This window comes from Brassica napus, chromosome C4 (genome assembly GCF_020379485.1).
Source record: "Brassica napus cultivar Da-Ae chromosome C4, Da-Ae, whole genome shotgun sequence".
Classification (NCBI taxonomy): domain Eukaryota; kingdom Viridiplantae; phylum Streptophyta; class Magnoliopsida; order Brassicales; family Brassicaceae; genus Brassica; species Brassica napus.
In genome coordinates this window covers 10,354,202-10,378,676 of record NC_063447.1, presented here as the reverse complement: position 1 = coordinate 10,378,676, position 24,475 = coordinate 10,354,202, and the positions used below count along the sequence as shown (strand labels likewise).

At 37.3% G+C, this 24,475-nt stretch overlaps 5 protein-coding genes across 10 annotated transcripts; 2 read left to right on the top strand and 3 right to left on the bottom strand.

Annotated features, from left to right (window-relative positions):
• Positions 1 to 1,212: 1,212 nt before the first annotated feature.
• On the top strand, positions 1,213 to 2,772 carry LOC125585780. The gene is made up of 2 exons (XM_048755449.1): positions 1,213 to 1,914; positions 2,299 to 2,772. The coding sequence occupies exons 1-2, from the start codon at positions 1,213 to 1,215 to the stop codon at positions 2,770 to 2,772; spliced, it is 1,176 nt and encodes a 391-aa protein (XP_048611406.1).
• A 2,602-nt stretch (positions 2,773 to 5,374) lies between these two features.
• Positions 5,375 to 7,448, bottom strand: LOC106396602 (nuclear transcription factor Y subunit A-4). Of its 3 annotated transcripts, none has more exons than XM_048753544.1 (6): positions 7,143 to 7,448; positions 6,855 to 6,927; positions 6,646 to 6,761; positions 6,149 to 6,232; positions 5,902 to 6,066; positions 5,375 to 5,829 (listed from the first exon to the last, which is right to left on the bottom strand). In XM_048753544.1, the coding sequence occupies exons 2-6, from the start codon at positions 6,880 to 6,882 to the stop codon at positions 5,632 to 5,634; spliced, it is 591 nt and encodes a 196-aa protein (XP_048609501.1). In that variant the 5' UTR covers positions 6,883 to 6,927; positions 7,143 to 7,448; the 3' UTR covers positions 5,375 to 5,631. The 3 variants fall into 3 exon arrangements, with proteins under 3 accessions (XP_048609501.1, XP_013692494.1, XP_048609502.1); XM_013837040.3 differs by having other exon boundaries at positions 7,193 to 7,438; XM_048753545.1 differs by having other exon boundaries at positions 7,045 to 7,431.
• A 546-nt stretch (positions 7,449 to 7,994) lies between these two features.
• LOC106392368 (RNA polymerase I-specific transcription initiation factor RRN3) lies at positions 7,995 to 11,878 on the bottom strand. 2 transcript variants are annotated; one of them, XM_013833191.3, is made up of 16 exons: positions 11,474 to 11,878; positions 10,970 to 11,137; positions 10,816 to 10,893; positions 10,658 to 10,729; positions 10,520 to 10,591; positions 10,207 to 10,431; positions 10,002 to 10,112; positions 9,826 to 9,930; positions 9,643 to 9,759; positions 9,492 to 9,560; positions 9,307 to 9,410; positions 9,133 to 9,216; positions 8,939 to 9,026; positions 8,741 to 8,854; positions 8,471 to 8,628; positions 7,995 to 8,384 (listed from the first exon to the last, which is right to left on the bottom strand). In XM_013833191.3, the coding sequence occupies exons 2-16, from the start codon at positions 11,093 to 11,095 to the stop codon at positions 8,129 to 8,131; spliced, it is 1,779 nt and encodes a 592-aa protein (XP_013688645.1). In that variant the 5' UTR covers positions 11,096 to 11,137; positions 11,474 to 11,878; the 3' UTR covers positions 7,995 to 8,128. The 2 variants fall into 2 exon arrangements, with proteins under 2 accessions (XP_013688645.1, XP_013688644.1); XM_013833190.3 differs by lacking the exons at positions 10,970 to 11,137; positions 11,474 to 11,878 and having other exon boundaries at positions 10,814 to 10,888.
• Positions 11,879 to 12,052: 174 nt separating this feature from the next.
• LOC106396411 (tubulin beta chain) lies at positions 12,053 to 14,509 on the bottom strand. Its single transcript, XM_013836794.3, has 3 exons — positions 13,924 to 14,509; positions 13,200 to 13,469; positions 12,053 to 12,922 (listed from the first exon to the last, which is right to left on the bottom strand). Exons 1-3 carry the CDS (start codon positions 14,315 to 14,317, stop codon positions 12,246 to 12,248), a joined length of 1,341 nt encoding a protein of 446 aa, XP_013692248.1. The 5' UTR covers positions 14,318 to 14,509; the 3' UTR covers positions 12,053 to 12,245.
• Positions 14,510 to 20,075: 5,566 nt separating this feature from the next.
• Positions 20,076 to 23,702, top strand: LOC106391109 (dihydroceramide fatty acyl 2-hydroxylase FAH1-like). 3 transcript variants are annotated; one of them, XM_048753542.1, is made up of 7 exons: positions 20,076 to 20,245; positions 21,208 to 21,276; positions 21,412 to 21,504; positions 22,653 to 22,849; positions 22,939 to 23,044; positions 23,139 to 23,285; positions 23,362 to 23,702. In XM_048753542.1, the coding sequence occupies exons 2-7, from the start codon at positions 21,226 to 21,228 to the stop codon at positions 23,479 to 23,481; spliced, it is 714 nt and encodes a 237-aa protein (XP_048609499.1). In that variant the 5' UTR covers positions 20,076 to 20,245; positions 21,208 to 21,225; the 3' UTR covers positions 23,482 to 23,702. The 3 variants fall into 3 exon arrangements, with proteins under 3 accessions (XP_048609499.1, XP_013687128.1, XP_048609500.1); XM_013831674.3 differs by having other exon boundaries at positions 20,128 to 20,250; XM_048753543.1 differs by lacking the exon at positions 20,076 to 20,245 and adding an exon at positions 20,284 to 20,922.
• The last annotated feature ends 773 nt before the right edge of the window (positions 23,703 to 24,475 follow it).

Genomic DNA, 24,475 nt, shown 5'->3' with positions numbered 1-24,475 from the left:
TATCATGAACTCCAAATATATAACACAAATAAACCGAAAACAAAACATGAGTTTGCTCCATAAATGGGAAATCGACGCAGCAATGATATTGAAATAACATAGTGGAAAGGAAAAGCACAAGTGTCTTTTTACACCATTCTATGGAATGAAATGAAAGTTAAGGAAAAAAAGTCAAATGAAAAGCCTATTTTTGACACAAGTCACAATTGTGTTCTTCTTGCTTTGCTTCAATCTCACATCTCTCTCCCTCCTGTTCCTATTGTGTTCGGAGAGAGACAGGGGTGGAGAGAGGGACCCATGCATGGGCATTATAGAGGTGTAAAGTCAGGCATGGATAGAAAGCAAGTCTCCAAGTTTGATAGGCTGCTCATGCATATATCGTAACGATCATATAATATTCGCAATATGTACATATAATATTTCTGAGTGGGATTAAAGGTTGCGAGGTTAACAAACTGAGCTTATAAAAGAAGTAGCTCAAGTACAATTGCTCCATTACGTCAGATGACATCATTTGATTTGAAGAATCACGAAGAAGATTAGAAGAGAATCGTTTCCATCAAATAAGGGATCCGTTAGTCAGAAGCTTTTAATATTCTATCAATCAAATAATGGAACCCTTAATTCGGCCTTAATTTATATCTCAACCAAATTACATCTACGCATCTACCGCTGATTAATGGTCTCCTCTCACATCTCGGTAAATGATATACCAAGAAGAGATTGCGAGTTGGTTTCGATTTCTACTAGTCTTAACTATACTCTATCTAACAAGAAGAGATTGGGAGTTGGCATCATCATATATATACATCAAAACCAGAATTTTGTTCTTAGCGCTACTTAAACGTCTTTTGTTCAATATAACATAGAATCGAGATGCAGATTGTGCGAAATGGTATGCTGCCTGAGCAATTTAGATAGGAATTAAGAGAAACGTAGCAAAAGCAATATAGTAGACCTTCCATCGTACGTATAGATCCCACACCTCAAAACCAATGAATATGACGGAAATGCATTATACTCTGTTCTCTTTACCGAAATGGTTAAGCAAACTCTAGGAATAAGTAAGGAGGGGGAGTAGGAAAATACCTTGGTCTTCCCGAACACTTCGGGAGAAGGAAGAATGACTTACTTTCCTCCATTGTGGATAGAATGCACCAACGTTCCATTAGCTGGTCCACACAATTCCTTTCCACAGCAGGGAAAGCAACTATGCTGCAGTCTGTACTTTCACTGATCCCTAACTTCGCCATGACTTGCTTCCTACTGCCCGTGAGTCTCTGCAAGCGTATCCAGTATGTCCTCACCAGGTTCTGGTGGGATCAAAAACTAGGAGAAACCAAGATCTGTTGGGTCTCCTGGGAGAAGCTCACGCAACCGAAAAGCCTTGGGGGTCTTGGCTTCTATGATATTCAAGCTTTCAACCAAGCTTTCCTTGCTAAGTTAGCATGGAGATTGATAACAGCTCCAGACTGTCTCTTCTCGCGGATCATCCTCGGTAAATACTGCCACAAGACGTCCTTTCTGAAGGTAGAAACCAATACAAGCATCTCTCACGGATGGAGGGGTATCCTCAAAGGCCGAGACCTTCTCCTCCAACATCTTGGTAAAGTTATTGGCAATGGAGAGACTACGAGTGTCTGGAACGACTCTTGGATCCAACCGAAGAAAAATCTGAAACCCTTTGGCCCAGTCTTCGAACAAGATAAGGATTTGATGGTGGCTGACATCCTCACTAGAGAAACAAAGGAGTGGAATGTGGAACGCATTAACAGGTTGCTCCCGGAACTAGCCTCCTTTATCTTTTCCATCAAACCAAGCGTTCTTGAGAATCGAGACTCCTTCATATGGCCTCTTCAGAAGTCAGGTGTCTACTCGGTTAAATCAGGCTACTTCTCCCTTCAGGAGGCTCAAGTTATTCATTCTAACCTCACCTGGCTCCCAGAGAACTTTAATTGGAAGAAATTTGTATAGAACCCACCGCTTCTCCCCAAGATTAAATTCTTCCTTTGGAAAGCACTTCAGATGGCTCTCCCCACCGGTGAGAATCTCCAGAAGAGAGGCCTCCTAGCACATACTCTCTGCTCACGCTGCGGGGAAGTGGAGTCCATTGATCATATCTTCCTCCATTGTAGTTTCGCTGCTGAAGTTTGGAGTTTCAGCCCGTGGACCACCCAAGTTCAGATCGATGCTCACACAACCTTCCCCACCCTCCTGCAATCGTCCCAAACATGGAAGAACCTTCCCCCCTTTGGGTGCCGGGGTAATCTATTGCCCTGGATCTGTTGGAATCTCTAGATCACCAGGAACAAGCTCCTCTTTGAAAACCGCCTCTCAACTACCACGGAGGTCTTCCACCTATCGATTCGAGCGCTGAAGGAGTGGGAGCAAGCCCAAATCGCAAATCCTACGCTGTCTGGTCCCAGACTGAAGCCTCCCCTGCAACTCTCACCACTCCCGGATTCCACGGTCTTCTGTAATACTGATGCTGCCTGGAAATCAGACTCCGCGGGGATCGCATGGATCTTTACGGATTCATCTTCGACTGTTTTGCAGCAAAAGGCTCTGTCTCTGAACCATGTCTCCTCCCCTTGCATGGCTGAAGCAATCGCCATCAGAGGAGCGCTCCTCAACGCCGCTTCTCTACACTTCACTAACATCTATCTTCGCTCAGATTCACAAGGGCTCATCAAAGCCATCAACCAGAAAGTTTGGACTATCGATCTGTATGGAATCCTTTCAGACATCGACTATCTTGCTTTCTCTCTATAATCTCCGTTTTCTTTTGTTCGTTTTGTGTTTATTTCGCGTACTGCGAATGAACCTGCTGACTGTTTGGCAAAGGCCCATCTTCCTCCTTTTATTGTAACCTAAACATTTGGGCTTCAGGCTCAGGCTTTTTAATTTAAGTATCTGTTGAACAAAAAAAAACTTTGTTCTCTTTACCAATGTGAAACTTTCTTTGCAATTATTCCCGATAATTTGAGTTATATATCTTCACTCACACCAAAGTTATGTACCATACTTTTCTACACACACACGACACCACTTAATTGCATGAGTATGTGACCTAACTTAGAATGCATGGAGCATTAGAGCTTTTGATCGATGCAGTCGACATTTGGATCAAAAATATCTTGTATTCTTGTTATTTATTTTATGTTATTTAACATAATTTTCTTTCTTTATTTTTCTCTGATAAGAAAAAACATATTATTTTCATTTGTCTAATACTTGTCTTTTACAAAAAGTTGTAGTCCAGATTTTATATGTTTTTTTTTTTTTTGATAATCGTAGTGTAATCGCAAAAGTTTTTTAGGCCCAATGACTAATCACTACGAGGCCCGCAGGATCCGCGTTTTTTTAGCAGACATCCCGGGTAGCCAAAGAGAATCAAACCCATGGCGGTACTCAGATTTTATATCTTATTTATTTAAGGTTTTCAATTTTATGGCTCACTAGTTTATATGAATTTTTTATGTCCACCAAATCCCTCAGTAAATTATTACATATTTATGTCATATTTTGGAATTTTGCTAAAGAACATCATATCATAAGTTTGACATGATTAGTGAGCAAATTGATATATCTATTTATAGAACTTAATATCGTGATTGTCAATATTTTCCTTAACATAGAGACTCGAGAAGGAAACACATGTGTCATTATTCTTTCTTTGTGTGTTCAAAGTGTCATTATTCATTACACTATTACTTTAGTTTTGATTAAAAAGTCTTTGAAAATTTCAACTGTCTAACTTCAAAGAGAGTAGTAACTAAAAGCGCAATAAGCCAACAACCCAAACCTTCAGTCAGAAGCTGTCTGAAAACAAAGCAATGCTTTTAAGGAACCTTATTAAATCAAAATTTATAAATAAATACTATATAGAAAAGGAGCAAGACAACAAAACATGACTTGAGAAATATAAATTGTCTGGAAATGAAATGATTAGGCTTAGTGCATACATAGTAAAGTGACAAATTAAGAAAAAACATTCTACCTAACGGATGTGGTAGAACAAAAGATTCAAATTAAGAATGAACATTAAAGTCTTACTTGAACTTGTTTTATTCAAACACAGTTCCATCGAACTAAATAAAATAATTGTTCTCAAAAACTAGTCAATTTTATTCTAAAAACCATTTAATCTTTAGTTTTTGGTTTTAAAGTACCGTATTTGTCTTGTTTTTGATTTTAGATTTGCTTAACTAATTTAAAAGTTTAGATATTGGACCTCGAATGGTAAAAACAATTCAACTGGTGCAGATCAAACCGTTTATTTCAATTTTAAATAGTAAAAACGTAATATATATATATATATATATATATATATATATATATATATATATATATATATATATATTTAAATGATAAATTACCATTAAAAAAACAAAATACACGCATAATATATAATATATAAATAACAATAAATATTGCACTAAACCATTTTATTTTGATTTTAGAATCAAAACATGAAAAAACAATAACAATTAATGAAATACATCTCTCTTCTATTAGTATTAAATATTTTAAATACAATATTATATATATATATATATATATATATATTTACATAATACATATTATAATTAAAACACACATTATGTAAATATAATAGTTTAAGTAAATGTAAAAATTATATCATGAAAATAAAAAAGGGAACTAAAAAGACAATAATAATTTTATATTGTTAAAGTTGTAAGTAAAATATAATAAAAATATTATAGTTGTAAAATCAGATAAATATATTTTAAAATTAATTATTTGTAACATAATCATTTATTAACCAAGAAAAAAAAAGGAAGAACTACATGAAAAAATGGAAAAATATTGAATTACACGTAAATCTTTCACCAAATACATTTTAAAAACAGGAAAAAAAACTTAATAGTGAGTTTAATAAGGGAGAAATGTGCATATGGTTTGCACTTCTCCCACTACACGATTCTAATCCTTAGGGCATCTCCAACACCACTCTATTTTTTACTCTAAAATAGAGTTTAAAGTAAAAATGCTTCAATGGTTCTCTATTTCTCACTCTATAATAGAGTAAACAATAGGTTTACTCCAAATATAGAGTAATTTGTTTTTTTGTTCTATCACTCTATTTTCTTTTTTAAAATAGAGTATCATTGGAACAAACTCAAGATATATTATAGAGTTATTCTGTTTTAGAGTAAAAACAGAGCAAACCATTGGAGATAGTTTTAGAAACCATAAACTATTGCATATACCAAAAACTAAACCTGCAAAACTCATGTTTCCTTTTCTTTTTGTGCCTGCAACGGATTAATAATGCATAGTAACCATTCAAACTCTAAATTTAATCCTCAATCAAAGTCAAAACCATAGCAAACAAAGTTAAGAACATTGGTTAAGTTTTCCAAAACATCAATTCATTGCCAAAGAAGATTGTTTTGGTACAGACAATACATTCAATCACACTATTAATTTCCTTTCTCAGTTTTATTTCTAAACACTAAAACAAAACCACCACCCTATCTGCTCCAAGCAATAATAAACCTATACACAGTCTACAGAGAGTGTCCAAAACAATAAAAACAATATTCCACTGATACAAACATCCACCCAAAATATAAAACTAAACTTGTTGTTGTGCATGAACTTTACTCAAGATCTACTGACATTAGGACCCATGGCTGCTTTCTCAGACCTGATGCTAGAACTTGCTTCTGAAGTGTTCTCATCAGAGGTTGCCTCCTCCTCTTCCTTACGCTCTCCATTCTTCTTCTTGGCATTGAGAAACCGGCCTCCACATCCTCTAGGTCGGTTTATCGCATGCAAATGCCGAGACTCATGCATATATGGCTGAAAACACATGTAGATAAGAACAAATATCAGAGAAGGAACCAACCAAACAAATCACAGGTTTTACTTCACCTTCTTTGACTTGATGGCTCTGTTCCGAGCCTCAAGTTTTGCCCTGGATTGCCTACGCCTGAGTATACCGTGGTATTGCTTTGCGTTAACAAACACAGGCTCCTCGACTGCATCACACTGTAATGGAACCACTTGTTGATGCATTCCCATTAACTGCATTTGGACCTGAAAAAATAAAAACTTACAAAAGTGTAAAACAAAAGCTTCAGAAGGCAAGACATCGATGCTGAGGGGTACTAATACATACCCCAGGATATGGATGTGGAAGATAGGCTTGATGTGCAAAGACGCTTCTGTAGTAAGGATCTGGATACGGGTAGAGCCCATGCGCCTTCAAAACAAATACCTTAGCATCTCAAAAATCTCAACTAGAAAAGGTTGAAAAGCTTAGCAATGCTTGAGATTCAGTACTATTCAATTGCATCTGAGGGCTGTAGTGTAAAGCAATCAATGTTTACAACAGGACGAAAGAAATCAAAACAATCCTGTCTGTATTATTACCTCAATTTTTTTTATTTTTTTGACATTGCAAGTATCAAAGCTAAAGCTTGTAGCATATAGATGAGTGATGTTGTTAACTGTTATATGACAAAAGGCAGGAGAATCACTTGAAACTAAACCAAACAGCACATAACAGAAAAGCAAGATCACACAAAAGACTAAACCAAAGATCACATAGCAGAAGCAATATCACTTAGTCCGGCACAAATACTAGAGATTTAGTTTAGGGATGAGGGAAGTCACAATCGGTTCTGAGTAGACGGAGCTTGTATCTATAGATTCAGAACATGGTCCTGAAGGAACCGGTGGTGGAGTTTGGGAATCTGGACGTTCTTGCTTCTTATGACTTTCATTGTTATCTGGCAAATCAACATACCCCACCAAGAATCAGCTCACGAAAAGAAACAAAACAAAACCAGAGCATAAGAGAACTAGGAAGAAAGAAACAAAACCAGAGAGCTCATGCACTGAAGAAGTCATGTCTCATGAGACTGTCCTTATCTCTCAAAGCTCCAATGAACCAAACTGTAACAACAACAAAGCACAACAAAGTCAGTACACGAATGAATCTCTTGGAAGCTAAAAGCTTGAGAATTTAATCGCAACCCATCAAGCTAAACCCAAAAGGGTACCAATCTTAACCTCTAGTTTCACAGCAAAAGCTTATCCAAGAAGCAGTACAAGAACACCAAAGCTAGAATTTTTAAAAAATCGTGGTGGGAAAACAACAAAAGAATTACCTGGATTTTATAATAAAATTGTTTAAGCTGATGCAATCTCTGGATCTTACCCTCACAAAATCGATAAAGGTCTCTCCTTTTTCTTTTGGTTCTTAAAGAAAGAGACGAAATGACAAACAGATGGTCTGCCGTTTCAAAGATTAACCTTTACACTTCAGAGCGTTCTTCTACACCATTGATAGACACCATGCCGTTTTGACACTCTCACTGGATAGGTCAACTCTGGAAACTACGAAACATATGGAGTGAGAGAGACGATACGTAACGCTGTGTAATGAAATAAACCCAAGGCAATTGCCATTAGGACAAGTGGCGAACGGAAGAGACAGCCACTAGTAGGTAAGGGCGGGCAGATCTTGAATAGTTGCCCGAATATCTTCTCATTTTGTTCATCTCCACTAGTTTCACTCGGCCCCATCTCTGCCCGTTGCCCTAGTCTCTAGCATACACCTTTCGCTTTGTGCGAGTCATCAATCATGGAAGCTTCCGGTACGGTTCGGTTTAGGATTTGTTCTAATTTGAGGTACATTAAACCAGGTGTGGTATTCAGTATCTCACTTCAACTAGTATTTACATTAGTAGCATCATATAATAATTAGATATTTGGTCCTTTTTCTTGATAAATTTGCAATTGTAATCATTTTCTTGAATTTAGTTAAAAGGCTCGAACGATATTGTTATTCTTTCTTTGTCTTTTCAGAATCAAATGTACGTTCTTGATATCTTGTTGCAGAATATTTGGTTATGGTACTTGTCATAAACTGAAAAATGTGTAATGCGATGTTTGATATCACTGAGTCTTTTTCATCTTAGAATACTATTGGATTACACATTTCCTGATTCAAAAACATCTTCTAACCAAAGGCAAATATATTGAACTGTTATCTTAGAATACAATTGTTTCCATATATTATAAATTCTAAGTCTATTGGAATAACTGTTAAATATCGCTACAAAATTGCATATAGAGACCCTCTCCAACAAACTTAAAAGGATTGAGGACTAATGGAAGGTCTGATTAAGGAAGACATTTTCAAAAGCCTATCTCTTTCCATCTCGTTCATGAAAGAATGCTTAGGCGTTATGGACATCTTGTCTATGACATGATCAACATCATCTTCCTCCTCTTCACCGCTCTCCTCATCTCCGTTCACAATGATCTCAGCATCTTCCTCATCATCATCATCTTTGTCATAGGTCGGTCTCACCATCGACCAGTAGATGAAATTCCGGGAGATAAAGCTTCAATATCAGCCAAGAGCATGAAACCACCATTTAAGATTGCATGAACGAGCAAAAAAAAAAAAATCATAGAAAGTGTTACAAACCTGTTAGAGCTTTTCAGCAAGCAAGGGTCAAAGGGGAAGAATGCATCAAGCCTCTTAGACTCAAGTAGCTTATCGAAAATGAAGGAGTCTGAGACGACGAAGAGACCACCAGCTTTAGCTTGTTTAAGGAACTCTGCAACTACCCATGGAAGGCATTCCTATTCTCAAAAACAAAATCGATTGCAAAGCTTATTATCATCATTTGATACTTAACAGTTGAGTTTAGTTAAAAAAAAACACAGATGGGATCAGAGTATATATATAACTCACCTTTAACGGGTTTAGTTTGTGCATTAAAATTGACTCCAATGGTATAAGCTCAGACCTAAAGCAAGGAACAGCTAGGATGGATCTCATCCGGAAGCAGAGCACATACATGATCGCCTGTGTTCACAGAACATGGTCTAAGCAGATGATGAATGTGTAATTTTGTGTCTGGTAGGGCTTGGGATAGAAAGCAGTATATACCTGGCATCCGGAGTAGAAAATCTGATTGGCATCAGAGTTAATATCATCATTGCAAGTTCTACAGTAATCCGCACACTCATCTACCAACCTAAAATTTTTAGACAATAGACACAATTGAATCAATGTTGTAACAGACTTAAGTTTTCAATCAGATCATACATTTATGTTTTGAGGTATTAGGAATCGTTTTAAACCTTTTTAATATGCTAGCCACATAGGAAACAGGCAAAAACTTCCCACGGGCCAAGTAGCTAGCTAGATAAGCCATCGCACTCATCCTGTTATTAAAAAAAAGGAAGAAACAAAACCACAAACCAAGTTTTCAGAATGAGATAATTTTTGACCATAGAAGAGAAGGTGAAACTTGCCTTGTAGTTGGCTTGTTGCTGAAGAGGAAAATGTCCATCAGCTTACTCGCAAATTTCACACCACAATTCTCAGGATCCAGTGAACATGCATAGAACATCAGAAACTGCAGATGATTTTGCGAAAAGTGAGTCTAAAACATGAGACATTTCATGTGGGGACCGTGATTTATAGCTGTGTGGCCTACCTGCGAAACTTTTATTTTGTCTATATCAAGAATGAATTTCTCAAATGCCTCGAAGAGCTTTTCAAACACCTAGCCAAAAGCATTTAAAACATATCATGAGAACATGAATGAGAAAAAGCAAATGTCAATGAGTTATTATTTGGTGCCATACCTGATCCAAACGACCATCAAGTTTACAGGATTCAAGATGATCAAAAGATAAGACCATCAATTTATCCAAAGACTCAAAAACTACATTTCCATCCGATGTTAGAGATCCCACTGGAAGCTGCAATAGATACTATATATCAGATTCAGAGGCTAGCTTTATAGTCAAAACAAACACTGAGCCTACCTCGTCTCCTTCTTTCATATTATCTTCAACTTCATCTTCAAGTTCCATATCAAACATGCCTCTACTTGAGTCATCTTGTGGAATATAATCCCAATCAATCTCCAACTAAATGAATACACCAGCATATCATTAAATTACTAAGTTACTTAATGGCGTAAACATATTATGTAACTTACATCCATATCTCGCAGCCTCTCCATCACCATCATAAAAATCTTGCTGCCATCATCTTGTCCCATTAGACTGTTCTCGAGCTTTAATAAGTTCTCCACAAATATCTCTACCACCTGCAAGACGGTAACATTGTTTGTTTTTCCGCTGAGTTATTTTTCAGCAAAAGCTAGCCACTACATAATCAAATAAAAATAAAAATAAACACACTTGGCCCTTTTTGTTTATTTTGGGTAGCATGTCTAATATTCTCGAGGGAGCACGAGGAAACAAAATACAGATTTTCAGAAGGGCTTCATGAACACGAGAAAGAACTTCCATCTTCTGTTTCATTACACGGTGCTGCGAAAGTCTTTTAACTACCCAATCCGGTGGCAAAAAGTGGCGTACGAGCATATTCAGACAAGGGTCCAGATACTTTCCTGTAGTCACAGCCTGTTATGACAAAACAAAAGCTTGGCTACCTCCTCATCCAGATTATTAAATGATACTCAAGCATGAGGCTAAGTGTTGAGTTGTGTACCAGTGATATGAGTAGGGCCACCAAAGCATCCATGACATGAGGTTTGAGATCCCACAATGACATTCTAAAAACCTGTAACGTAATATAATTATCTTAAACATAGTTTAATTAGAAAGCAAATGTAAGCTAGAAACTTACCAAACAAAGAAGCTTTTCATGGTGAATGATATCTAAGTAAGCCACAGAGGCTGACAATGCTTTCAATGCTGTCTGCCAAACCAAACCAAAAAAGAAAACACTTTAGCAAAAAGGGAAGACGCAGAAGAGATTCTCGTTGAAAGAAAAAGGAACAACACCACAAGCTGCGCCTCAAGATCAGAGTTTTTGGTAGCTTGCATAGTTTTAACGAGCTCATCGTAACGGTATGATTCCCCCTAAAAGCATAAAACAAAAAATAGCATCAACATATGTAAAAACACATAAGCACAAGAAAGAAGCATACACACTCACGTTTTGGACAGAAGCAAGGGTGTTTCTCACGGTAATCACCATATCCGTGTCAGACAAATCACCTTTACCCATATAGTTAGACTCATATAGGCTTGAGGGATCAGTTAGAACCTCCGCTGCTCCCATCCTCTGTGCTGCTACTTGGCCAAGATTATCTTTTTACAGTACCTACTCAATATCAAGACACTCTTATCAAAAGGACAAACCTTTCTCTTTTAACTTTCTACACGATGATGCAGTAAACAGAGAACTAAAAAAGATCAAAACTTTATCAATTTCCCACATCAACTAAGGAACGATAAACACTCGGACACAATCTGGAATAATCGAATTCGAATTTAGACCGTGAAAAAAATTCAAATTGCTAAAACAACCCTAGATAAGGATCCGTCAGACTACATAAAGGTTTCACCTTTGCTAAACCTAAAATCTACATTTGACCATAGCTTTTCCGACATCAAACCACCGTAGATACACGAAAATAAAAAGTTAAGGGAACTTCACCTGCGACTGGGAAGAGACAGGGGGGGGAGGCTGGGAAAGAGAAGATTTGCGTTGGTCGGCTCAAACCTTTATAACTTCTCAATCTTATTCTATTTGTTAATATAGTCCTTTTAGTTTATAATTTAGTACATTTTGGGATTCATTTCCTATAAGTTTATTTAAGACCCCTTTTTATTTGCTTCGAAATAGTCTCTCAAACTTTGGGTATTGATTATTGAATTGATATTTGGATTTAGCCACACCGAATGGTTGAGGAGAAAAAACTATTTTTGAATTGTTTAAATAACGCATCCTTTGTGGTGTTCGATTATAAAACACAGTTATACCATGTTTGCATAATCTATAATTCATCTAGCATCTTGAAAACTAAATTCATTAGCTCTAATGTAATGTGGTTTTTACTAGTTGATAATTAACTAAATTCATTCCAATAAAGCATCACTTAGTCCATTCAAAATATATGGATCAAAGACAAGGGAAAATGTAGACATAACTCGACCATTGATGTTTCTCGGCAGTCTTCTTGAAACCACAGTTGAATGCTTCCATGGTGATGAGAAGTGTTGGGTAAAATAGAGCTTAAAACCAAACCTTAACCATATATATAAACCGAAACAAGAAAGATCAGGACCAAAACGGCAAAACCTCATCTTCTGTTTTACAGATTCACCCACAAATTAGTTTTCATTACAATTTACACCCAAAACAACAGACAATCAATCAAAGATAGCACAAAATACGAAAACAAACTTAATCAACGATCTAAAAAATCTCAAGCCTCGAGCTCTTCATCTTCCTCTTCCTCTTCATACTCCTCCTCATCAACTGTAGCGTCCTGGTACTGCTGATACTCAGCCACAAGGTCATTCATGTTGCTCTCCGCTTCGGTAAACTCCATCTCATCCATCCCTTCTCCTGTATACCAATGCAAGAAAGCCTTCCTCCTGAACATCGCCGTGAACTGCTCGCTCACCCTCCTAAACATCTCCTGGATCGAAGTCGAGTTACCAACAAAGGTCGACGCCATCGAGAGACCCTTAGGAGGAATGTCGCAGACGCTGGACTTGACGTTGTTGGGGATCCATTCAACGAAGTAAGAAGAGTTTTTGTTCTGGACGTTGATCATCTGCTCGTCCACTTCCTTAGTGCTCATTTTGCCGCGGAACATTGCTGACGCGGTTAAGTAACGTCCGTGTCTTGGGTCAGCGGCGCACATCATGTTCTTGGCGTCCCACATTTGTTGGGTGAGCTCGGGTACTGATAAGGCGCGGTATTGCTGCGAGCCGCGGGATGTGAGAGGTGCGAAACCGACCATGAAGAAATGGAGACGAGGGAAGGGGATTAGGTTGACCGCGAGCTTGCGAAGGTCGGAGTTGAGTTGACCAGGGAAACGGAGACAGCATGTTACACCGCTCATGGTTGCAGAGATCAGGTGGTTTAGATCTCCAACTGTGAATGACCAAAGCAGAACACAAGTGTAGTGTCACATGTAAGAAATTAAAGCTTGGTGGTTAAAAAAAACAAAGTATAATGTTTGTTTAATGATAAGACATGAGAACATTTGAGACTACTTTTTATCTTACAGGAGAGCAACCCAACTAATACCACTAATGAATGTGTAACGTCATATTATATAGTCAGTAACGTCATATTTCATCTTTAACACAATTAACATTTTAATATATTAGACGCAAGTAGAGGTCATTTGATGGAAGATATGACTTACAAGTTGGAGTGGCAAGTTTCAGGGTGCGGAAACAGATGTCGTACAGAGCTTCATTGTCCAAAACCATGCATTCATCGGCGTTCTCGACAAGCTGGTGAACAGAGAGAGTAGCGTTGTATGGCTCCACGACTGTGTCAGAGACTTTAGGAGATGGAAAAACCGAAAACGTGAGCATCATACGATCTGGATACTCTTCTCTTATCTTTGAGATGAGAAGCGTTCCCATGCCAGAGCCTGTTCCTCCACCCAACGAGTGGCAAACTTGAAACCCTGTTCAAGAAAATCACAACTACCTTTAGAAATCATGGAACTATGAAAAATGAAAGTACAATATTTTCAAATTTACAAAATTAATAGGGAGAAAAGGAACAAATGTTTTCAAATTCATAATCTATATACACCCTGGTATTGGACAAAATATAATGTTGAAACATTAGCTAAGTACTATGATCACCAAAATATAATATTAATAATTAAATTTTAAGTGTTATAATGGTCTAACTCTCAAGATCGGCTATGCAATGCTCTCTTTTGAAAGATTATAATTTTTAATCCTTAAAAGAGCCATAGCCGATCCTGAGATTTAGAAACACTTAAATTTAATAAAAAGTAGTATATTTTTGTGATCGTAATGGTATAATAATAAGAGTATGTTTTCATCATGATCGAACTACTCTAGACAAGCTTGATCGAATAGGAAAGGGACAATCAGTTTATGTCTTACCCTGTAAGCAGTCACAATTCTCAGCTTCCTTTCTAACAACATCGAGAACTGAATCAATAAGTTCAGCTCCCTCCGTGTAATGACCCTTAGCCCAGTTATTACCTGCGCCGGATTGTCCGAAGACGAAGTTATCCGGTCGGAAAATCTGTCCGAAAGGACCAGATCTAATTGAGTCCATGGTTCCCGGCTCAAGATCCATCAGGACAGCGCGTGGTACGTACCTCCCACCGCTTGCCTCGTTGTAATAGACGTTGATCCGCTCCAGCTGAAGATCGGAGTCGCCGTCGTACTTTCCCGACGGATCGATGCCGTGCTCGTTGCAGATCACCTCCCAGAACTTGGCTCCGATTTGGTTCCCGCATTGTCCGCCTTGTATGTGAAGGATCTCTCTCATTTTTTCCCGGGAAAATTTGAAAAATGGAATATGCTTTGTGTCCGGAGAAAGAAATGTTTTTCTGAATTGTTTCCCGAGACAGATGAGAAAATAATTTATGCAGAAAATTTGGAAGGGTACCGATTAAGTTCTGGATGGTTCCTGCTTATATAAGAAGAGGATGACAAAGAAACAGGGGCATTTTTGGAAAATCCAATATTTGTTCATTATTGATTTTGTTTTTGTTTTTAAAACAAAAATATGGTTGTTGTTCTGTCTTGGAATGAGCTGTAATAGTGACTGTTCATTATAGAAAGGATAAGATGGTTAGATTGCAATCAGTTGTTGTGATCTTGTCACACTAGCTTGAACAAACTTTAATTATTAGGTCATTTTCAATGGAGCATGTTAGTGTCTTAAACCATTTTTAAAATCAAATAACCAATTTTAGTTGTAAATGAGATGGTTTATAATTTGTTGGTGAGCACTTTGCCCTCTACTTCTATAGTTGGTAAATACATTCTTCACGCCCATAAACGTATTAGCAAAATCAGTTTTTATTGTCAACCTGTTTATTTATAGTTTTAGTATATATAAATGACAATAATTAGGTATGACATCATTATTGTTGGATATTTAAGATTTATCATGTTCTTATTGAAGAATACAACATATAAAGCGCTTTCAAATGAAGAATTAATCTCTCAAGCAAGAATAGTCAGGCCATTGAAATAATGAAATGAAATATGGGTTAATTTTTTAATTCTATTGTATTTGATAAATATTTTATCGTAAGCATTAGAGAATGTCATTTGTTTCTCTAGCAAATAAAATAAAAAATAAAAAAATTAGAGACAGCGGCATGGAGGTTGTTCACATGACAGTTGATACTGACAACATATTAGTGGTGAATCATAAGCCGCATCAAATTAAATCCTACAAAGGCTTAATCAATTTTAATCATATCAACTAGTGTGGATTTTACTCAACAAACCGTCAAAAGTATGATTAACATCCGGCGGCCAATCTTTGATTTTAATATTTAATTATGAAGATATCTTTATGGTCTGCTCTTATGAAGTGATGATTTATCATCAATTTTCTCGTGGGTTCTATTAGAGAATGATTAAACCTAATTGTTTTGTATTAAATATACTAATGCACAAACCGGTCACTACTCCCCCACTGATTTAAATGCGGCGGTTGTGGTTTCGGGTGCGGGAGTTTGCGAATGCGGGTGGTTACGGTTTCAAGATATCTGGTACAACGTTTGAAAATTGTTGCATTTACGGGATATTTGTGACTGGTTGATTATAAGATATTGCGGCGGTTTAATAATAAATTACTCATATTAACATATTATAACATTAAAAAAATATAAAAAGATACTATTGTAATAAAATATAATAATTATCAATATAATATAATTAATAAAAATATTATGTTTATTTATAAAAAAATTAATTATATAAAATATGTATATATTTTTATTTATAATATTTCCATTTTAAAATTAAAATTTTAAAATTGTAAAATATTTTGAAAATAAATTTATATTTATTTTTCCGTCCGCAACCGCAAACGCTAGTCAGAACCAGTTTTTGATTTTAAGAGGTTCAGAACGGTTTGGAGCGATTTATAACGGTTTGTATGATTGTTTCAAAATGCTACCAACCGCTACCAAACGTAAAAGCTGTGTTTGTAGGTCGTAGCGGAAAAACCAGTCAGGCCTTATCCTATACTCTTTTGTGGCCATTGAAAGTGGACCGTAATGTACCTTACGGGCGGTCCGCAGTGGATCTCCACAGGTTCAGCATTTTGATCATTACGATATATCATGTTCATTACGATATATCATGTGTGAACTATATTCTTTGTTAGAGAAAGGACTACGTAGGCTAAACGGTTTTTGGCATAAAAATACTAATACTCTGAAAAGCTTCATATATATGTAGGGTGCTAGAAACCAAAAAATTAATGAAGACGGCACAGTTTAGAATTCAGATATCAATTTTTTCTCCCATAACAATACACATTCAGAAAGAAAAAAACAATACACATTCATCTTTAAATTCTGCCGGCCTTAAGATTGTTGGTGCCTTAAACAATTTAGGAAGGATTTTAGTAAAAAAATATTAAACAAAGTATGTGCAATTCCATTGCCAAGACATTCCATTAAACACAATTTTACGTAACCCATCCATTTACGTAATCCAATTGACACATGCATTAGGGCATCATTATCCATTATCCATTGTCCTTAGAATGGTGTCCTAATGATTTTTTATTGTTATTTTTAGCTTAGGACATTTGTAAGAACTTTTTGTTGAAATGATGATTATTGGTGGGACTTAATCTTGGTCCTTAGGAATTTTTTTTTTAAATAACTCGTAACATATATATAAGCTAAAACTTATTTCCATTTTACATTTAATATAACACACAAATTGTCGAAATATATTAAATTTAATAGAAAATTACAAAGTTCTTATTACATTACATTGTAAATAAAAACATACAGAGAGAATTAAAAGCAAACACACATTTTATTCAATTAATAGAAACTTTAAAATTACATTGGGAGATGTCCAAATTGATCCCATATATTTTCAACCAAATCTGCTTTTAATTGGTGATGATCTGGTGTATCCCGAACATCTGCTCGACGTCCCATTGTAGCACCGAGATTTGTAGGCCGTCTGACTACAAAAGTGGTATCCTGATCTTCTCCTTGTTCAAATACTGATGTGTTACCGTAGGAATCTCGTTCATCTTCGACAATCATATTATGGAGTATGATACATGCTCTCATAATATTTCCTATTTTGTTTTTATCCCATAAACTAGACGGATTTCTAACAACCGCGAATCTAGCTTGCAGGACTCCAAAGGCACGCTCAACATCTTTACGCACAAATTCTTGGTGTTTAGCAAATAAACAATGTTTTGGACCTTGTGGGAGTCGGATAGATTGAATAAAAATAGCTCATTTCGGATAAATACCATCGGCGAGATAGTAAGCCAAATCGTACTCCCTTCCGTTGACATGGAAATTGACTTCCGGAGCGTTTCCGTTAATAATTTCATCAAAAACATGTGATCTATCAAGTATATTAAGATCGTTCATAGTACCTGGAGCTCCAAAAAATGCGTGCCATATCCAGAGGTCTTGTGAAGCTACCGCCTCCAACACAATTGTGGGTTTTCCGATTCCTCGTGAATACATTCCTTTCCAAGCGGCTGGGCAATTCTTCCACTCCCAATGCATACAGTCGATGCTTCCAATCATTCCTGGGAATCCACGTTGTTGTCCAATATATAGTAGCCTTTGCAGATCCTCCGGTGTTGGACGTCTTAGGTAGTAATCGCCAAACAACTGAATTATTCCGGCGGTAAAATTGTGCAGACAATTTCTAGCTGTTGTAGGTTGGGAATCTGATACACCGGTTTTCCGCTTTGAACTTACAGTCGTGAGTGGTGTTGAGGTTAAGCCATTTCTGCTCATACCTCAACACACACCACGCATGTTCAAGTGTAAATTTGGACTGGTGATCGAGGTAGAAGATCTCATGGGCCTTCTTGAGAACATCATTCTCATGCTGACCACTACTTATCTGTCGCTCCGCAGCCGCATATGAAGCACAAAACCTGTTGGTTTCTATATTAATCTTGTGCCACCTCTGCTTGTAATGAACATGTTCGCTACTTTCAACAACATTTCCGCCATCTCCACCATTCAGAGCTGCGAAGAAATAATCTCCCACTTATTTCCAGAACGTTGAAAACTTTTGGTTATTACCCACTATAGCATCCTTCGATGTATTTAACCAAGCACTGATCAGCATCTCATCCTCGGATGGGGTCCATTTATGTCTCCTCCCACGCTCCACGGGTATCTCTGTAGGTGGAGTTGGAGCCTCACTTTCTTGTGAACTAAACTAAGGGAACTGTTGAGATACAGAAGGAAATGTCTCATAAGGAGAGTTCTCAGGACAGACACTTCCTTGTTGACTGTGAAGAAGGCCCATATACCCAGTGGACTGGCTACACGGAATCCTTGGATCCATAGAAATTCGAAGAGAGAAGCAATAAGAGAAAATAAAGCGGAAGAGAATACAAGATAGAAAGAAGATGATGGAGAATGAATGAGCTCTATGAAGGATGGTTTAATACACAATTCCAATTAACTCAACCATAATGACCTATCTACCACAGTACATATCACTTAATACGCATCCCACAACCATAATGTGAGAAAAATAACAGTGCATTAACTACCTAAAACAAACTAGACTATCAAATCAATATGCAAACAACAGTTCAAGTCTACTACAAGTCACAGCAATGAAACTAGATAGTTAATAATGAACTAGACTATCAAATCAATATACAAACAATAGTTCAACTCTACACGCTAAAGTTGCAATCAAACTTGAGTGTTCAAGTCTACACGCTTTGGTTGCAATCAAACTAGAGAGTTCAAGTGTACCACAAGTCGACATCAAGTCTACTACAAGTCTACAGCAACTCTACATCAACTCTACTTCAAGTCAACTTCAAGTCTACACGCTGTGGACGGAGATTAATTACCTTGAACACTGGACGAAATGGTTGTTTTCTAGTTGTGTATCACTGGCTCTCTTTAGACGAGCCTCACCTCACCTAGTTACCTCAGAAGCAAAGGAACACACATCAGAAAAAGAACACACATATCACCCCAAAGAACACATTTCACTAAATATACACGATAACAACAGAACATGAAATATAATTTAAATCCATAAATCAACACCAGTAACTACAATTAAAATTTTATGATGGATTAATCAAGTAATCAAAGCAATGAACGAGTAGAAAATTTATTTCAGATTAATCAATTAATCAAAGCAACCATCGGGTAAATCTTTCTATCAGATTAATCAACTAATCAAAGCAATGAACGAGTAAAAATTTCTATCATCAGAGTTTAAACACAAACCGAAAACAATAAAATTCCCAACCAAGTTTATCGAGAACCAACTACATGCAAATACTGAATACAGAGGAGGAACACCCACCCTTCCACCTTCGAATAGCAGAATATGATGTTGTTGAGAGGGGAGAACCGTCGACAGAACCGTGGAGAGATCCGTCGGGAGAAGCGTTGAGAGACCGGTCGAGAGATCCGTCAAAGAAATCCGGTGGAGAAGAGAGGAGAAGCCTCGGGAGGAGATCCGTCGGTGGAGAAGAGAGGAGAAGCCTCGGGAGGAGATCCGTCGAGAAGAGAAACCTCGGGAGGAGATCCGTCGGTGGAGAAGACAGGAGAACCGTCGGGAGGAGATCGAAGAGAGGAGATTCGTCGGTCGAGAAGAGAGGAGATCGAAGAGAGGCGATTCGTCGGTCGAGAAGAAGAAAAGACGAGAAAATCAAATCACAACACTTACCCAAATCGATTATCTCCTCCCCGGTTTCATCGCCCAATCACACCAAGCCACATATCACCTAACGACGACAACAAAAACATCTTAAGTTAGATATGTCCTTAGATCATTCTCTCTTTTTGATTTAAATTAAATGTCATTTATGCTAAGGACATCACATTAGGACGCCGTTAATCTTGCCCTTAGACATCATAACAAATGACTCAACTTACAATAGAGAAAAAAAATTACATATTTTGTCTAACTTATGCGTAGATGTGGAAACATACAGCTAAGATATTCTATGGAAGGATCCAAAGAGAGAAACAACAACCTGGCACAGCCGTCGTTGGTTTTGATTTTCCAATTCAATGATTCGTTGGCTTTTAAGTCTTCACCGATATATACGGCAACTCTCCAAACCAACGGTCCATATTCGATATAGTACTTGTCTCTTGAAAATGTATTTAATACCGACATTGTCCCTTAATATACAACAACAAAACACAAACCACAAAAAAACAGAATTGCTGAGATCCGGCATTTGAAGGTTAGGTTCGTTGCTTCTCTTCTCTCGCTCGTTCGTTGCTTCGTGTTTTGTTACCTTCGATCCATGTAATCTGAATAGTGAGGTTGTTTGTTTTGATTTGGTGTTTTAAGTGTTTTGGTGTTTTAAGTGTTTTAAATCGGATACTTTTTGCTCCATCCTTGGAACAACGTACACAAAATCATAAGTCTCTCTTAAACTTGAATATGCATTGTTGAAGCCCTACATGGTTGTCAGAAGGAAGGTGTCTCGGGATGTAGTTATGTAATAATAGGTGGTACACGTGAATTTATTTTCTTGGATGTGAAAACTGTGAATGGTTCAATGAGAAGTAGAACTTAGATTACAATCATGGTTCTAGGCTAAGAATATTTTGGATTTTCTCAAATCAACAACCATGAACTGTTCGTAACCTGACAGCTACTGAGCTGTATGTTTTTGTTTACTTGATGTGTTAATCTGTGACTTGATTGACGATGCATATGTATTTGGTGGTGGTGGGGTCTTTGGAGTGACAAGCACACATAAGCTGTATCGTATCTTGTAGTTTCTTGAATGATTAATAACTAGTTTGTATTTCATTTGGATTTCAGCTAACACTTGCTTTTCTGCCATGATATCATTTGTTTTCTTGGGTTTTCTCGTGGGGCCAAGTAGCATAACTTGTATACGTGATTTAGGTAACATATTCAAGAACAACAAAGTTTAACTATCTTCTTAACAAACAATAGACCCATGTTTTTCTTTTTAAATAACAAGTCATGAATAGGATTCAGGCATCTAATAATCTGGCTCTTAAAAAAATAACAAATTTACATTTGTATATTTGCCTAGTTGAAGAAGCAGACATCAGGTGTTTCATTATGTCACTATGCGCTCCTCTTTGAACGAACTACGCTACTGTCGTAAGAGCGTTGCACCTTGTCTGTCTTTCTCTTGATAGTCTTTATATTCCATCTTTTCAGTTGTAAAATGTCTGCAAAATGGTTGCTGAGGGATTCACTGTGGATCTTAATAAGCCCCTTGTATTTCAGGTAAATACTACTGTTTCCTTAGGATTTAAATAGTCTATGTCAATGTTGCCTCTAATCACCCAAGATTTTGCTCTTATTTATTAGTGATACTTAATGATGTTCAACCCTCTTGTCGTTGCTTTGGATGTTTTACAGGTTGGTCATCTCGGTGAGACGTACGAGGAATGGGTTCACCAACCCATTGTGACAAAGAAAGGCCCTCGGTTTTTCCACAGTGACTTTTGGGAGGTATATATAATTCTCTTTCTCCTTTTACAATTCTACATACTCTTTTAAATAATTGGCAATGTCAATAAGCCTCTGAGCATATATATATTTTTTTTTCCCAAGGATTTTTTGATATTATATAAATGGGCCAAGCCCAGTCAAGAGCCGAAGCCCGATTACATAAAAACGACAAGAAGCCCAATAAACAACAACGGGCACAATGAAAACGCTAAACGGGCCTTCAGCCCAAACTCAGAAACCACGCGCGCCAAGTGGAAAGCGCGTCAAGGAGGCTGGCTCGACACGTGGGGAGATCTGTTCCCTTAGCGCGTTACGCGTCGTCGCCGACTCGACTTAACCGCCTCCACCTTAACGCCACCGGAACAAACACCGACGAAATCCTCGTTCGTTGGAGCTCAAGACCTGACAAGCCTCCAACGAACGCAAACCATTCTTCTCCGCTCTGTCATCACACCGGAGAGTTCCATCGAAACTCGAGATCTCCTCCGACTTTAGAAACGCTTCAAACCCTAGACTCGCGAGCCCTGACCCATCTCTTTTCTTTTCATGAAAACCGTCACCTCGCCGGAGAGCATCATCTTCCACTGAGATCTCATCCGCCGTGATCCAAACCCACCATGACGACAACCACACCGACCATGAAACAAATCTAACCTAGTAACCTTTTCCCAAAGAACATCGGGATCCCAAATGGAAGCGCGGAACTTTGGTAGCCTCCGCTCTCCATAGCTGAAAGCCGACGAAGGCGAATCTGAAGAAGACTCTCTTCCCGGAAGCTCGAACCGGCGGCGGTGGAGCTGCAGAAGCCTCCACCTCCCGGGAGATACCACAACTATACATGCAAGCCACTTTCTCCACCGTGGACCTCCCGGCGAGCGCGTCTTAACTCCAGAACCGAACCACCGTAAGAGATGAGGGCGGTGCCAGAGGTCGGACAAAGCGCTTGTTGACAGGACGGCGAAGAATAAGCGGAGGGGAACCCTTACGACGAACAAAGAAAGACTCCGGCGCCGGCACGGACGCTCACGCGCCGGCCGAGCACCGGACTCCTAAGTAGATCTAACTCCAATGTTACTTAATTAGCTTCCAATTTCAGCAACAGTCTATTTTTAAGTAAAATACTAATAACATATTTGCAATGGAAACAGTTCTTGACACTTACAGTTTGGTGGGCGGTTCCCGTCATTTGGTTGCCAGTTTCAGTCTGGTGCATCTCCATGTCGATAAGCAGGGGCCTTTCACTTCCAGAAATCGTCCCACTGATAGCCTTGGGGATATTTATCTGGACGTTGATAGAATACACTCTTCACCGGTTCCTTTTCCACATAAAGACCAAGAGTTACTGGTTCGTTACACACACACACTCTATTTTCTCTATATGTCACATTTCATGTACATAGTACTCATGCTAATGTTATTGTGGAACCATTTCAGGGGAAACACAGCACACTATCTTCTTCATGGATGCCATCACAAGCACCCAATGGACCACCTTCGACTCGTCTTTCCTCCTGCTGCAACAGCGGTTTTATGCTTTCCTGTAAGCATTTGATCATCATCTACACTGCCCCCACCATCATTCCTGTTTTCACACAAAAAAACTTACATCGTCTTATTATTATATTGTGTCTCAGTTCTGGAACCTTGTGAAGCTTTTCACAACTCTTTCAGTCACACCTGCTTTGTTTGGAGGCGGCATGCTTGGTTACGTGATGTACGATATTACTCACTACTACCTTCATCATGCACACCCAACTAGAGCAGTGACCAAAAATCTCAAGGTAAAACAAAGCCAAGTCATTAAATAAGACTTTACTAATCGGCTATAGAGAGTTTATGTTTTTATGATTTGTTCAGAAATACCATTTGAGCCATCACTTCAGGATTCAGGACAAGGGGTTTGGTATTACATCGTCGCTATGGGACATAGTGTTTGGGACACTTCCAACCACAAAAGCTCCCAAAACAGAGCAATAGGAAGGATCTTGGCAATACAGTTAAATCTAAAATTATTTATCATCCTTCAAGAGTTTTGAGATTTTATCTGAAGGGGTTTCATTTAAACCAATGTGTTTGTAAATCAATTGTGTCACATCCTATTTAATAGTCTTGGTATGTTTCTCACCGAAAGCAACCAACAATGTATACTACCTAACGTGTAAAATGTGTGTTTGATCTTATATCTTTTGTTACTCTTTCTCGTATGGGAGTGCATATCATGACTAACATTTGAAAACAGAAATGCCATTATATAATGGGGAGATTTTATGTTTACCACTTTCGTATTACTACTTTTCATCTTTACCATCATTAAAGGAACATTTTCAAAAATATATTCTTCATTGAGTGGCAAAAGACTTTTATACCTTTGTTATCTATATATATAATAAATCATTATTTAAATAAAAATAAATAAATTTTTTTATGTTTTCGAATTATATTTTTTTCAAATTCGAACTTTTTTATAAATTTTTTTTTTAATTTTTTCTTTTCGATTTTTTTTTTCAAAATTTCTTTTCGAAAATCAAAAATTATGTTTGAAAATAATTTTTTTTTTAAGTATTTATTTATATATTTATTAGAATCCTAAATTTCACATTCCAAAAACTCTACCCCACCCCTCAACTCTAAACCCTAAGTCTATATTATTAACCCTAAATGGTGTCTTTTACCCTTCATTAAAAGTGAGGGTAAAAATGGTTAGTGTAAACATGAAAAGTGATACTATGAATGTGATATTTGTGGCAATTTCCTTTATATAATCTGATGAATACGACGAATATCACTTATAAGATATTATGAAACTAAATATCAAATTTCAACCATTTAAGAATCCTCAAGGGAATTAGTGGGATTTTGATTTATATAGTGCTAATTGATTTTAAAAGTTGTGTGTTTCAAAAATTTGAAACTAGTTAGCGAAAAAATTTTATATTAAAAAAATCTTATTATAAATTTTTAAAAATATTTT

Bases quoted from the DNA above. Each gene is read 5' to 3' on its own strand.
- LOC125585780 (XM_048755449.1), top strand. From the start codon at position 1,213: ATGCTGCAGTCTGTACTTTCACTGATCCCTAACTTCGCCATGACTTGC. The intron at 1,915-2,298 runs GTTATTCATTCT...TGGAATCTCTAG, and splicing joins TCTCCCTTCAGGAGGCTCAA to ATCACCAGGAACAAGCTCCT.
- LOC106396602 (XM_048753544.1), bottom strand. From the start codon at position 6,882: ATGACTTCTTCAGTGCATGAGCTCTCTG. The intron at 6,762-6,854 runs GTTTTGTTTCTT...TTGATTTGCCAG, and splicing joins TTCAGTGCATGAGCTCTCTG to ATAACAATGAAAGTCATAAG. The intron at 6,067-6,148 runs GTATGTATTAGT...TTATTTTTTCAG, and splicing joins TTCCACATCCATATCCTGGG to GTCCAAATGCAGTTAATGGG.
- LOC106392368 (XM_013833191.3), bottom strand. From the start codon at position 11,095: ATGGGAGCAGCGGAGGTTCTAACTGATCCCTCAAGCCTATATGAGTCT. The intron at 10,894-10,969 runs GTGAGTGTGTAT...TTATGCTTTTAG, and splicing joins CCCTTGCTTCTGTCCAAAAC to GGGGAATCATACCGTTACGA. The intron at 8,385-8,470 runs GTTTGTAACACT...CTGATATTGAAG, and splicing joins TTGCTGAAAAGCTCTAACAG to CTTTATCTCCCGGAATTTCA.
- LOC106396411 (XM_013836794.3), bottom strand. From the start codon at position 14,317: ATGAGAGAGATCCTTCACATACAAGGCGGACAATGCGGGAACCAAATC. The intron at 13,470-13,923 runs GTAAGACATAAA...TTTCTTGAACAG, and splicing joins GAATTGTGACTGCTTACAGG to GGTTTCAAGTTTGCCACTCG. The intron at 12,923-13,199 runs GTAAGTCATATC...GGTCATTCACAG, and splicing joins GAAACTTGCCACTCCAACTT to TTGGAGATCTAAACCACCTG.
- LOC106391109 (XM_048753542.1), top strand. From the start codon at position 21,226: ATGGTTGCTGAGGGATTCACTGTGGATCTTAATAAGCCCCTTGTATTT. The intron at 22,850-22,938 runs GTTCGTTACACA...GAACCATTTCAG, and splicing joins ATAAAGACCAAGAGTTACTG to GGGAAACACAGCACACTATC. The intron at 23,286-23,361 runs GTAAAACAAAGC...TGATTTGTTCAG, and splicing joins CAGTGACCAAAAATCTCAAG to AAATACCATTTGAGCCATCA.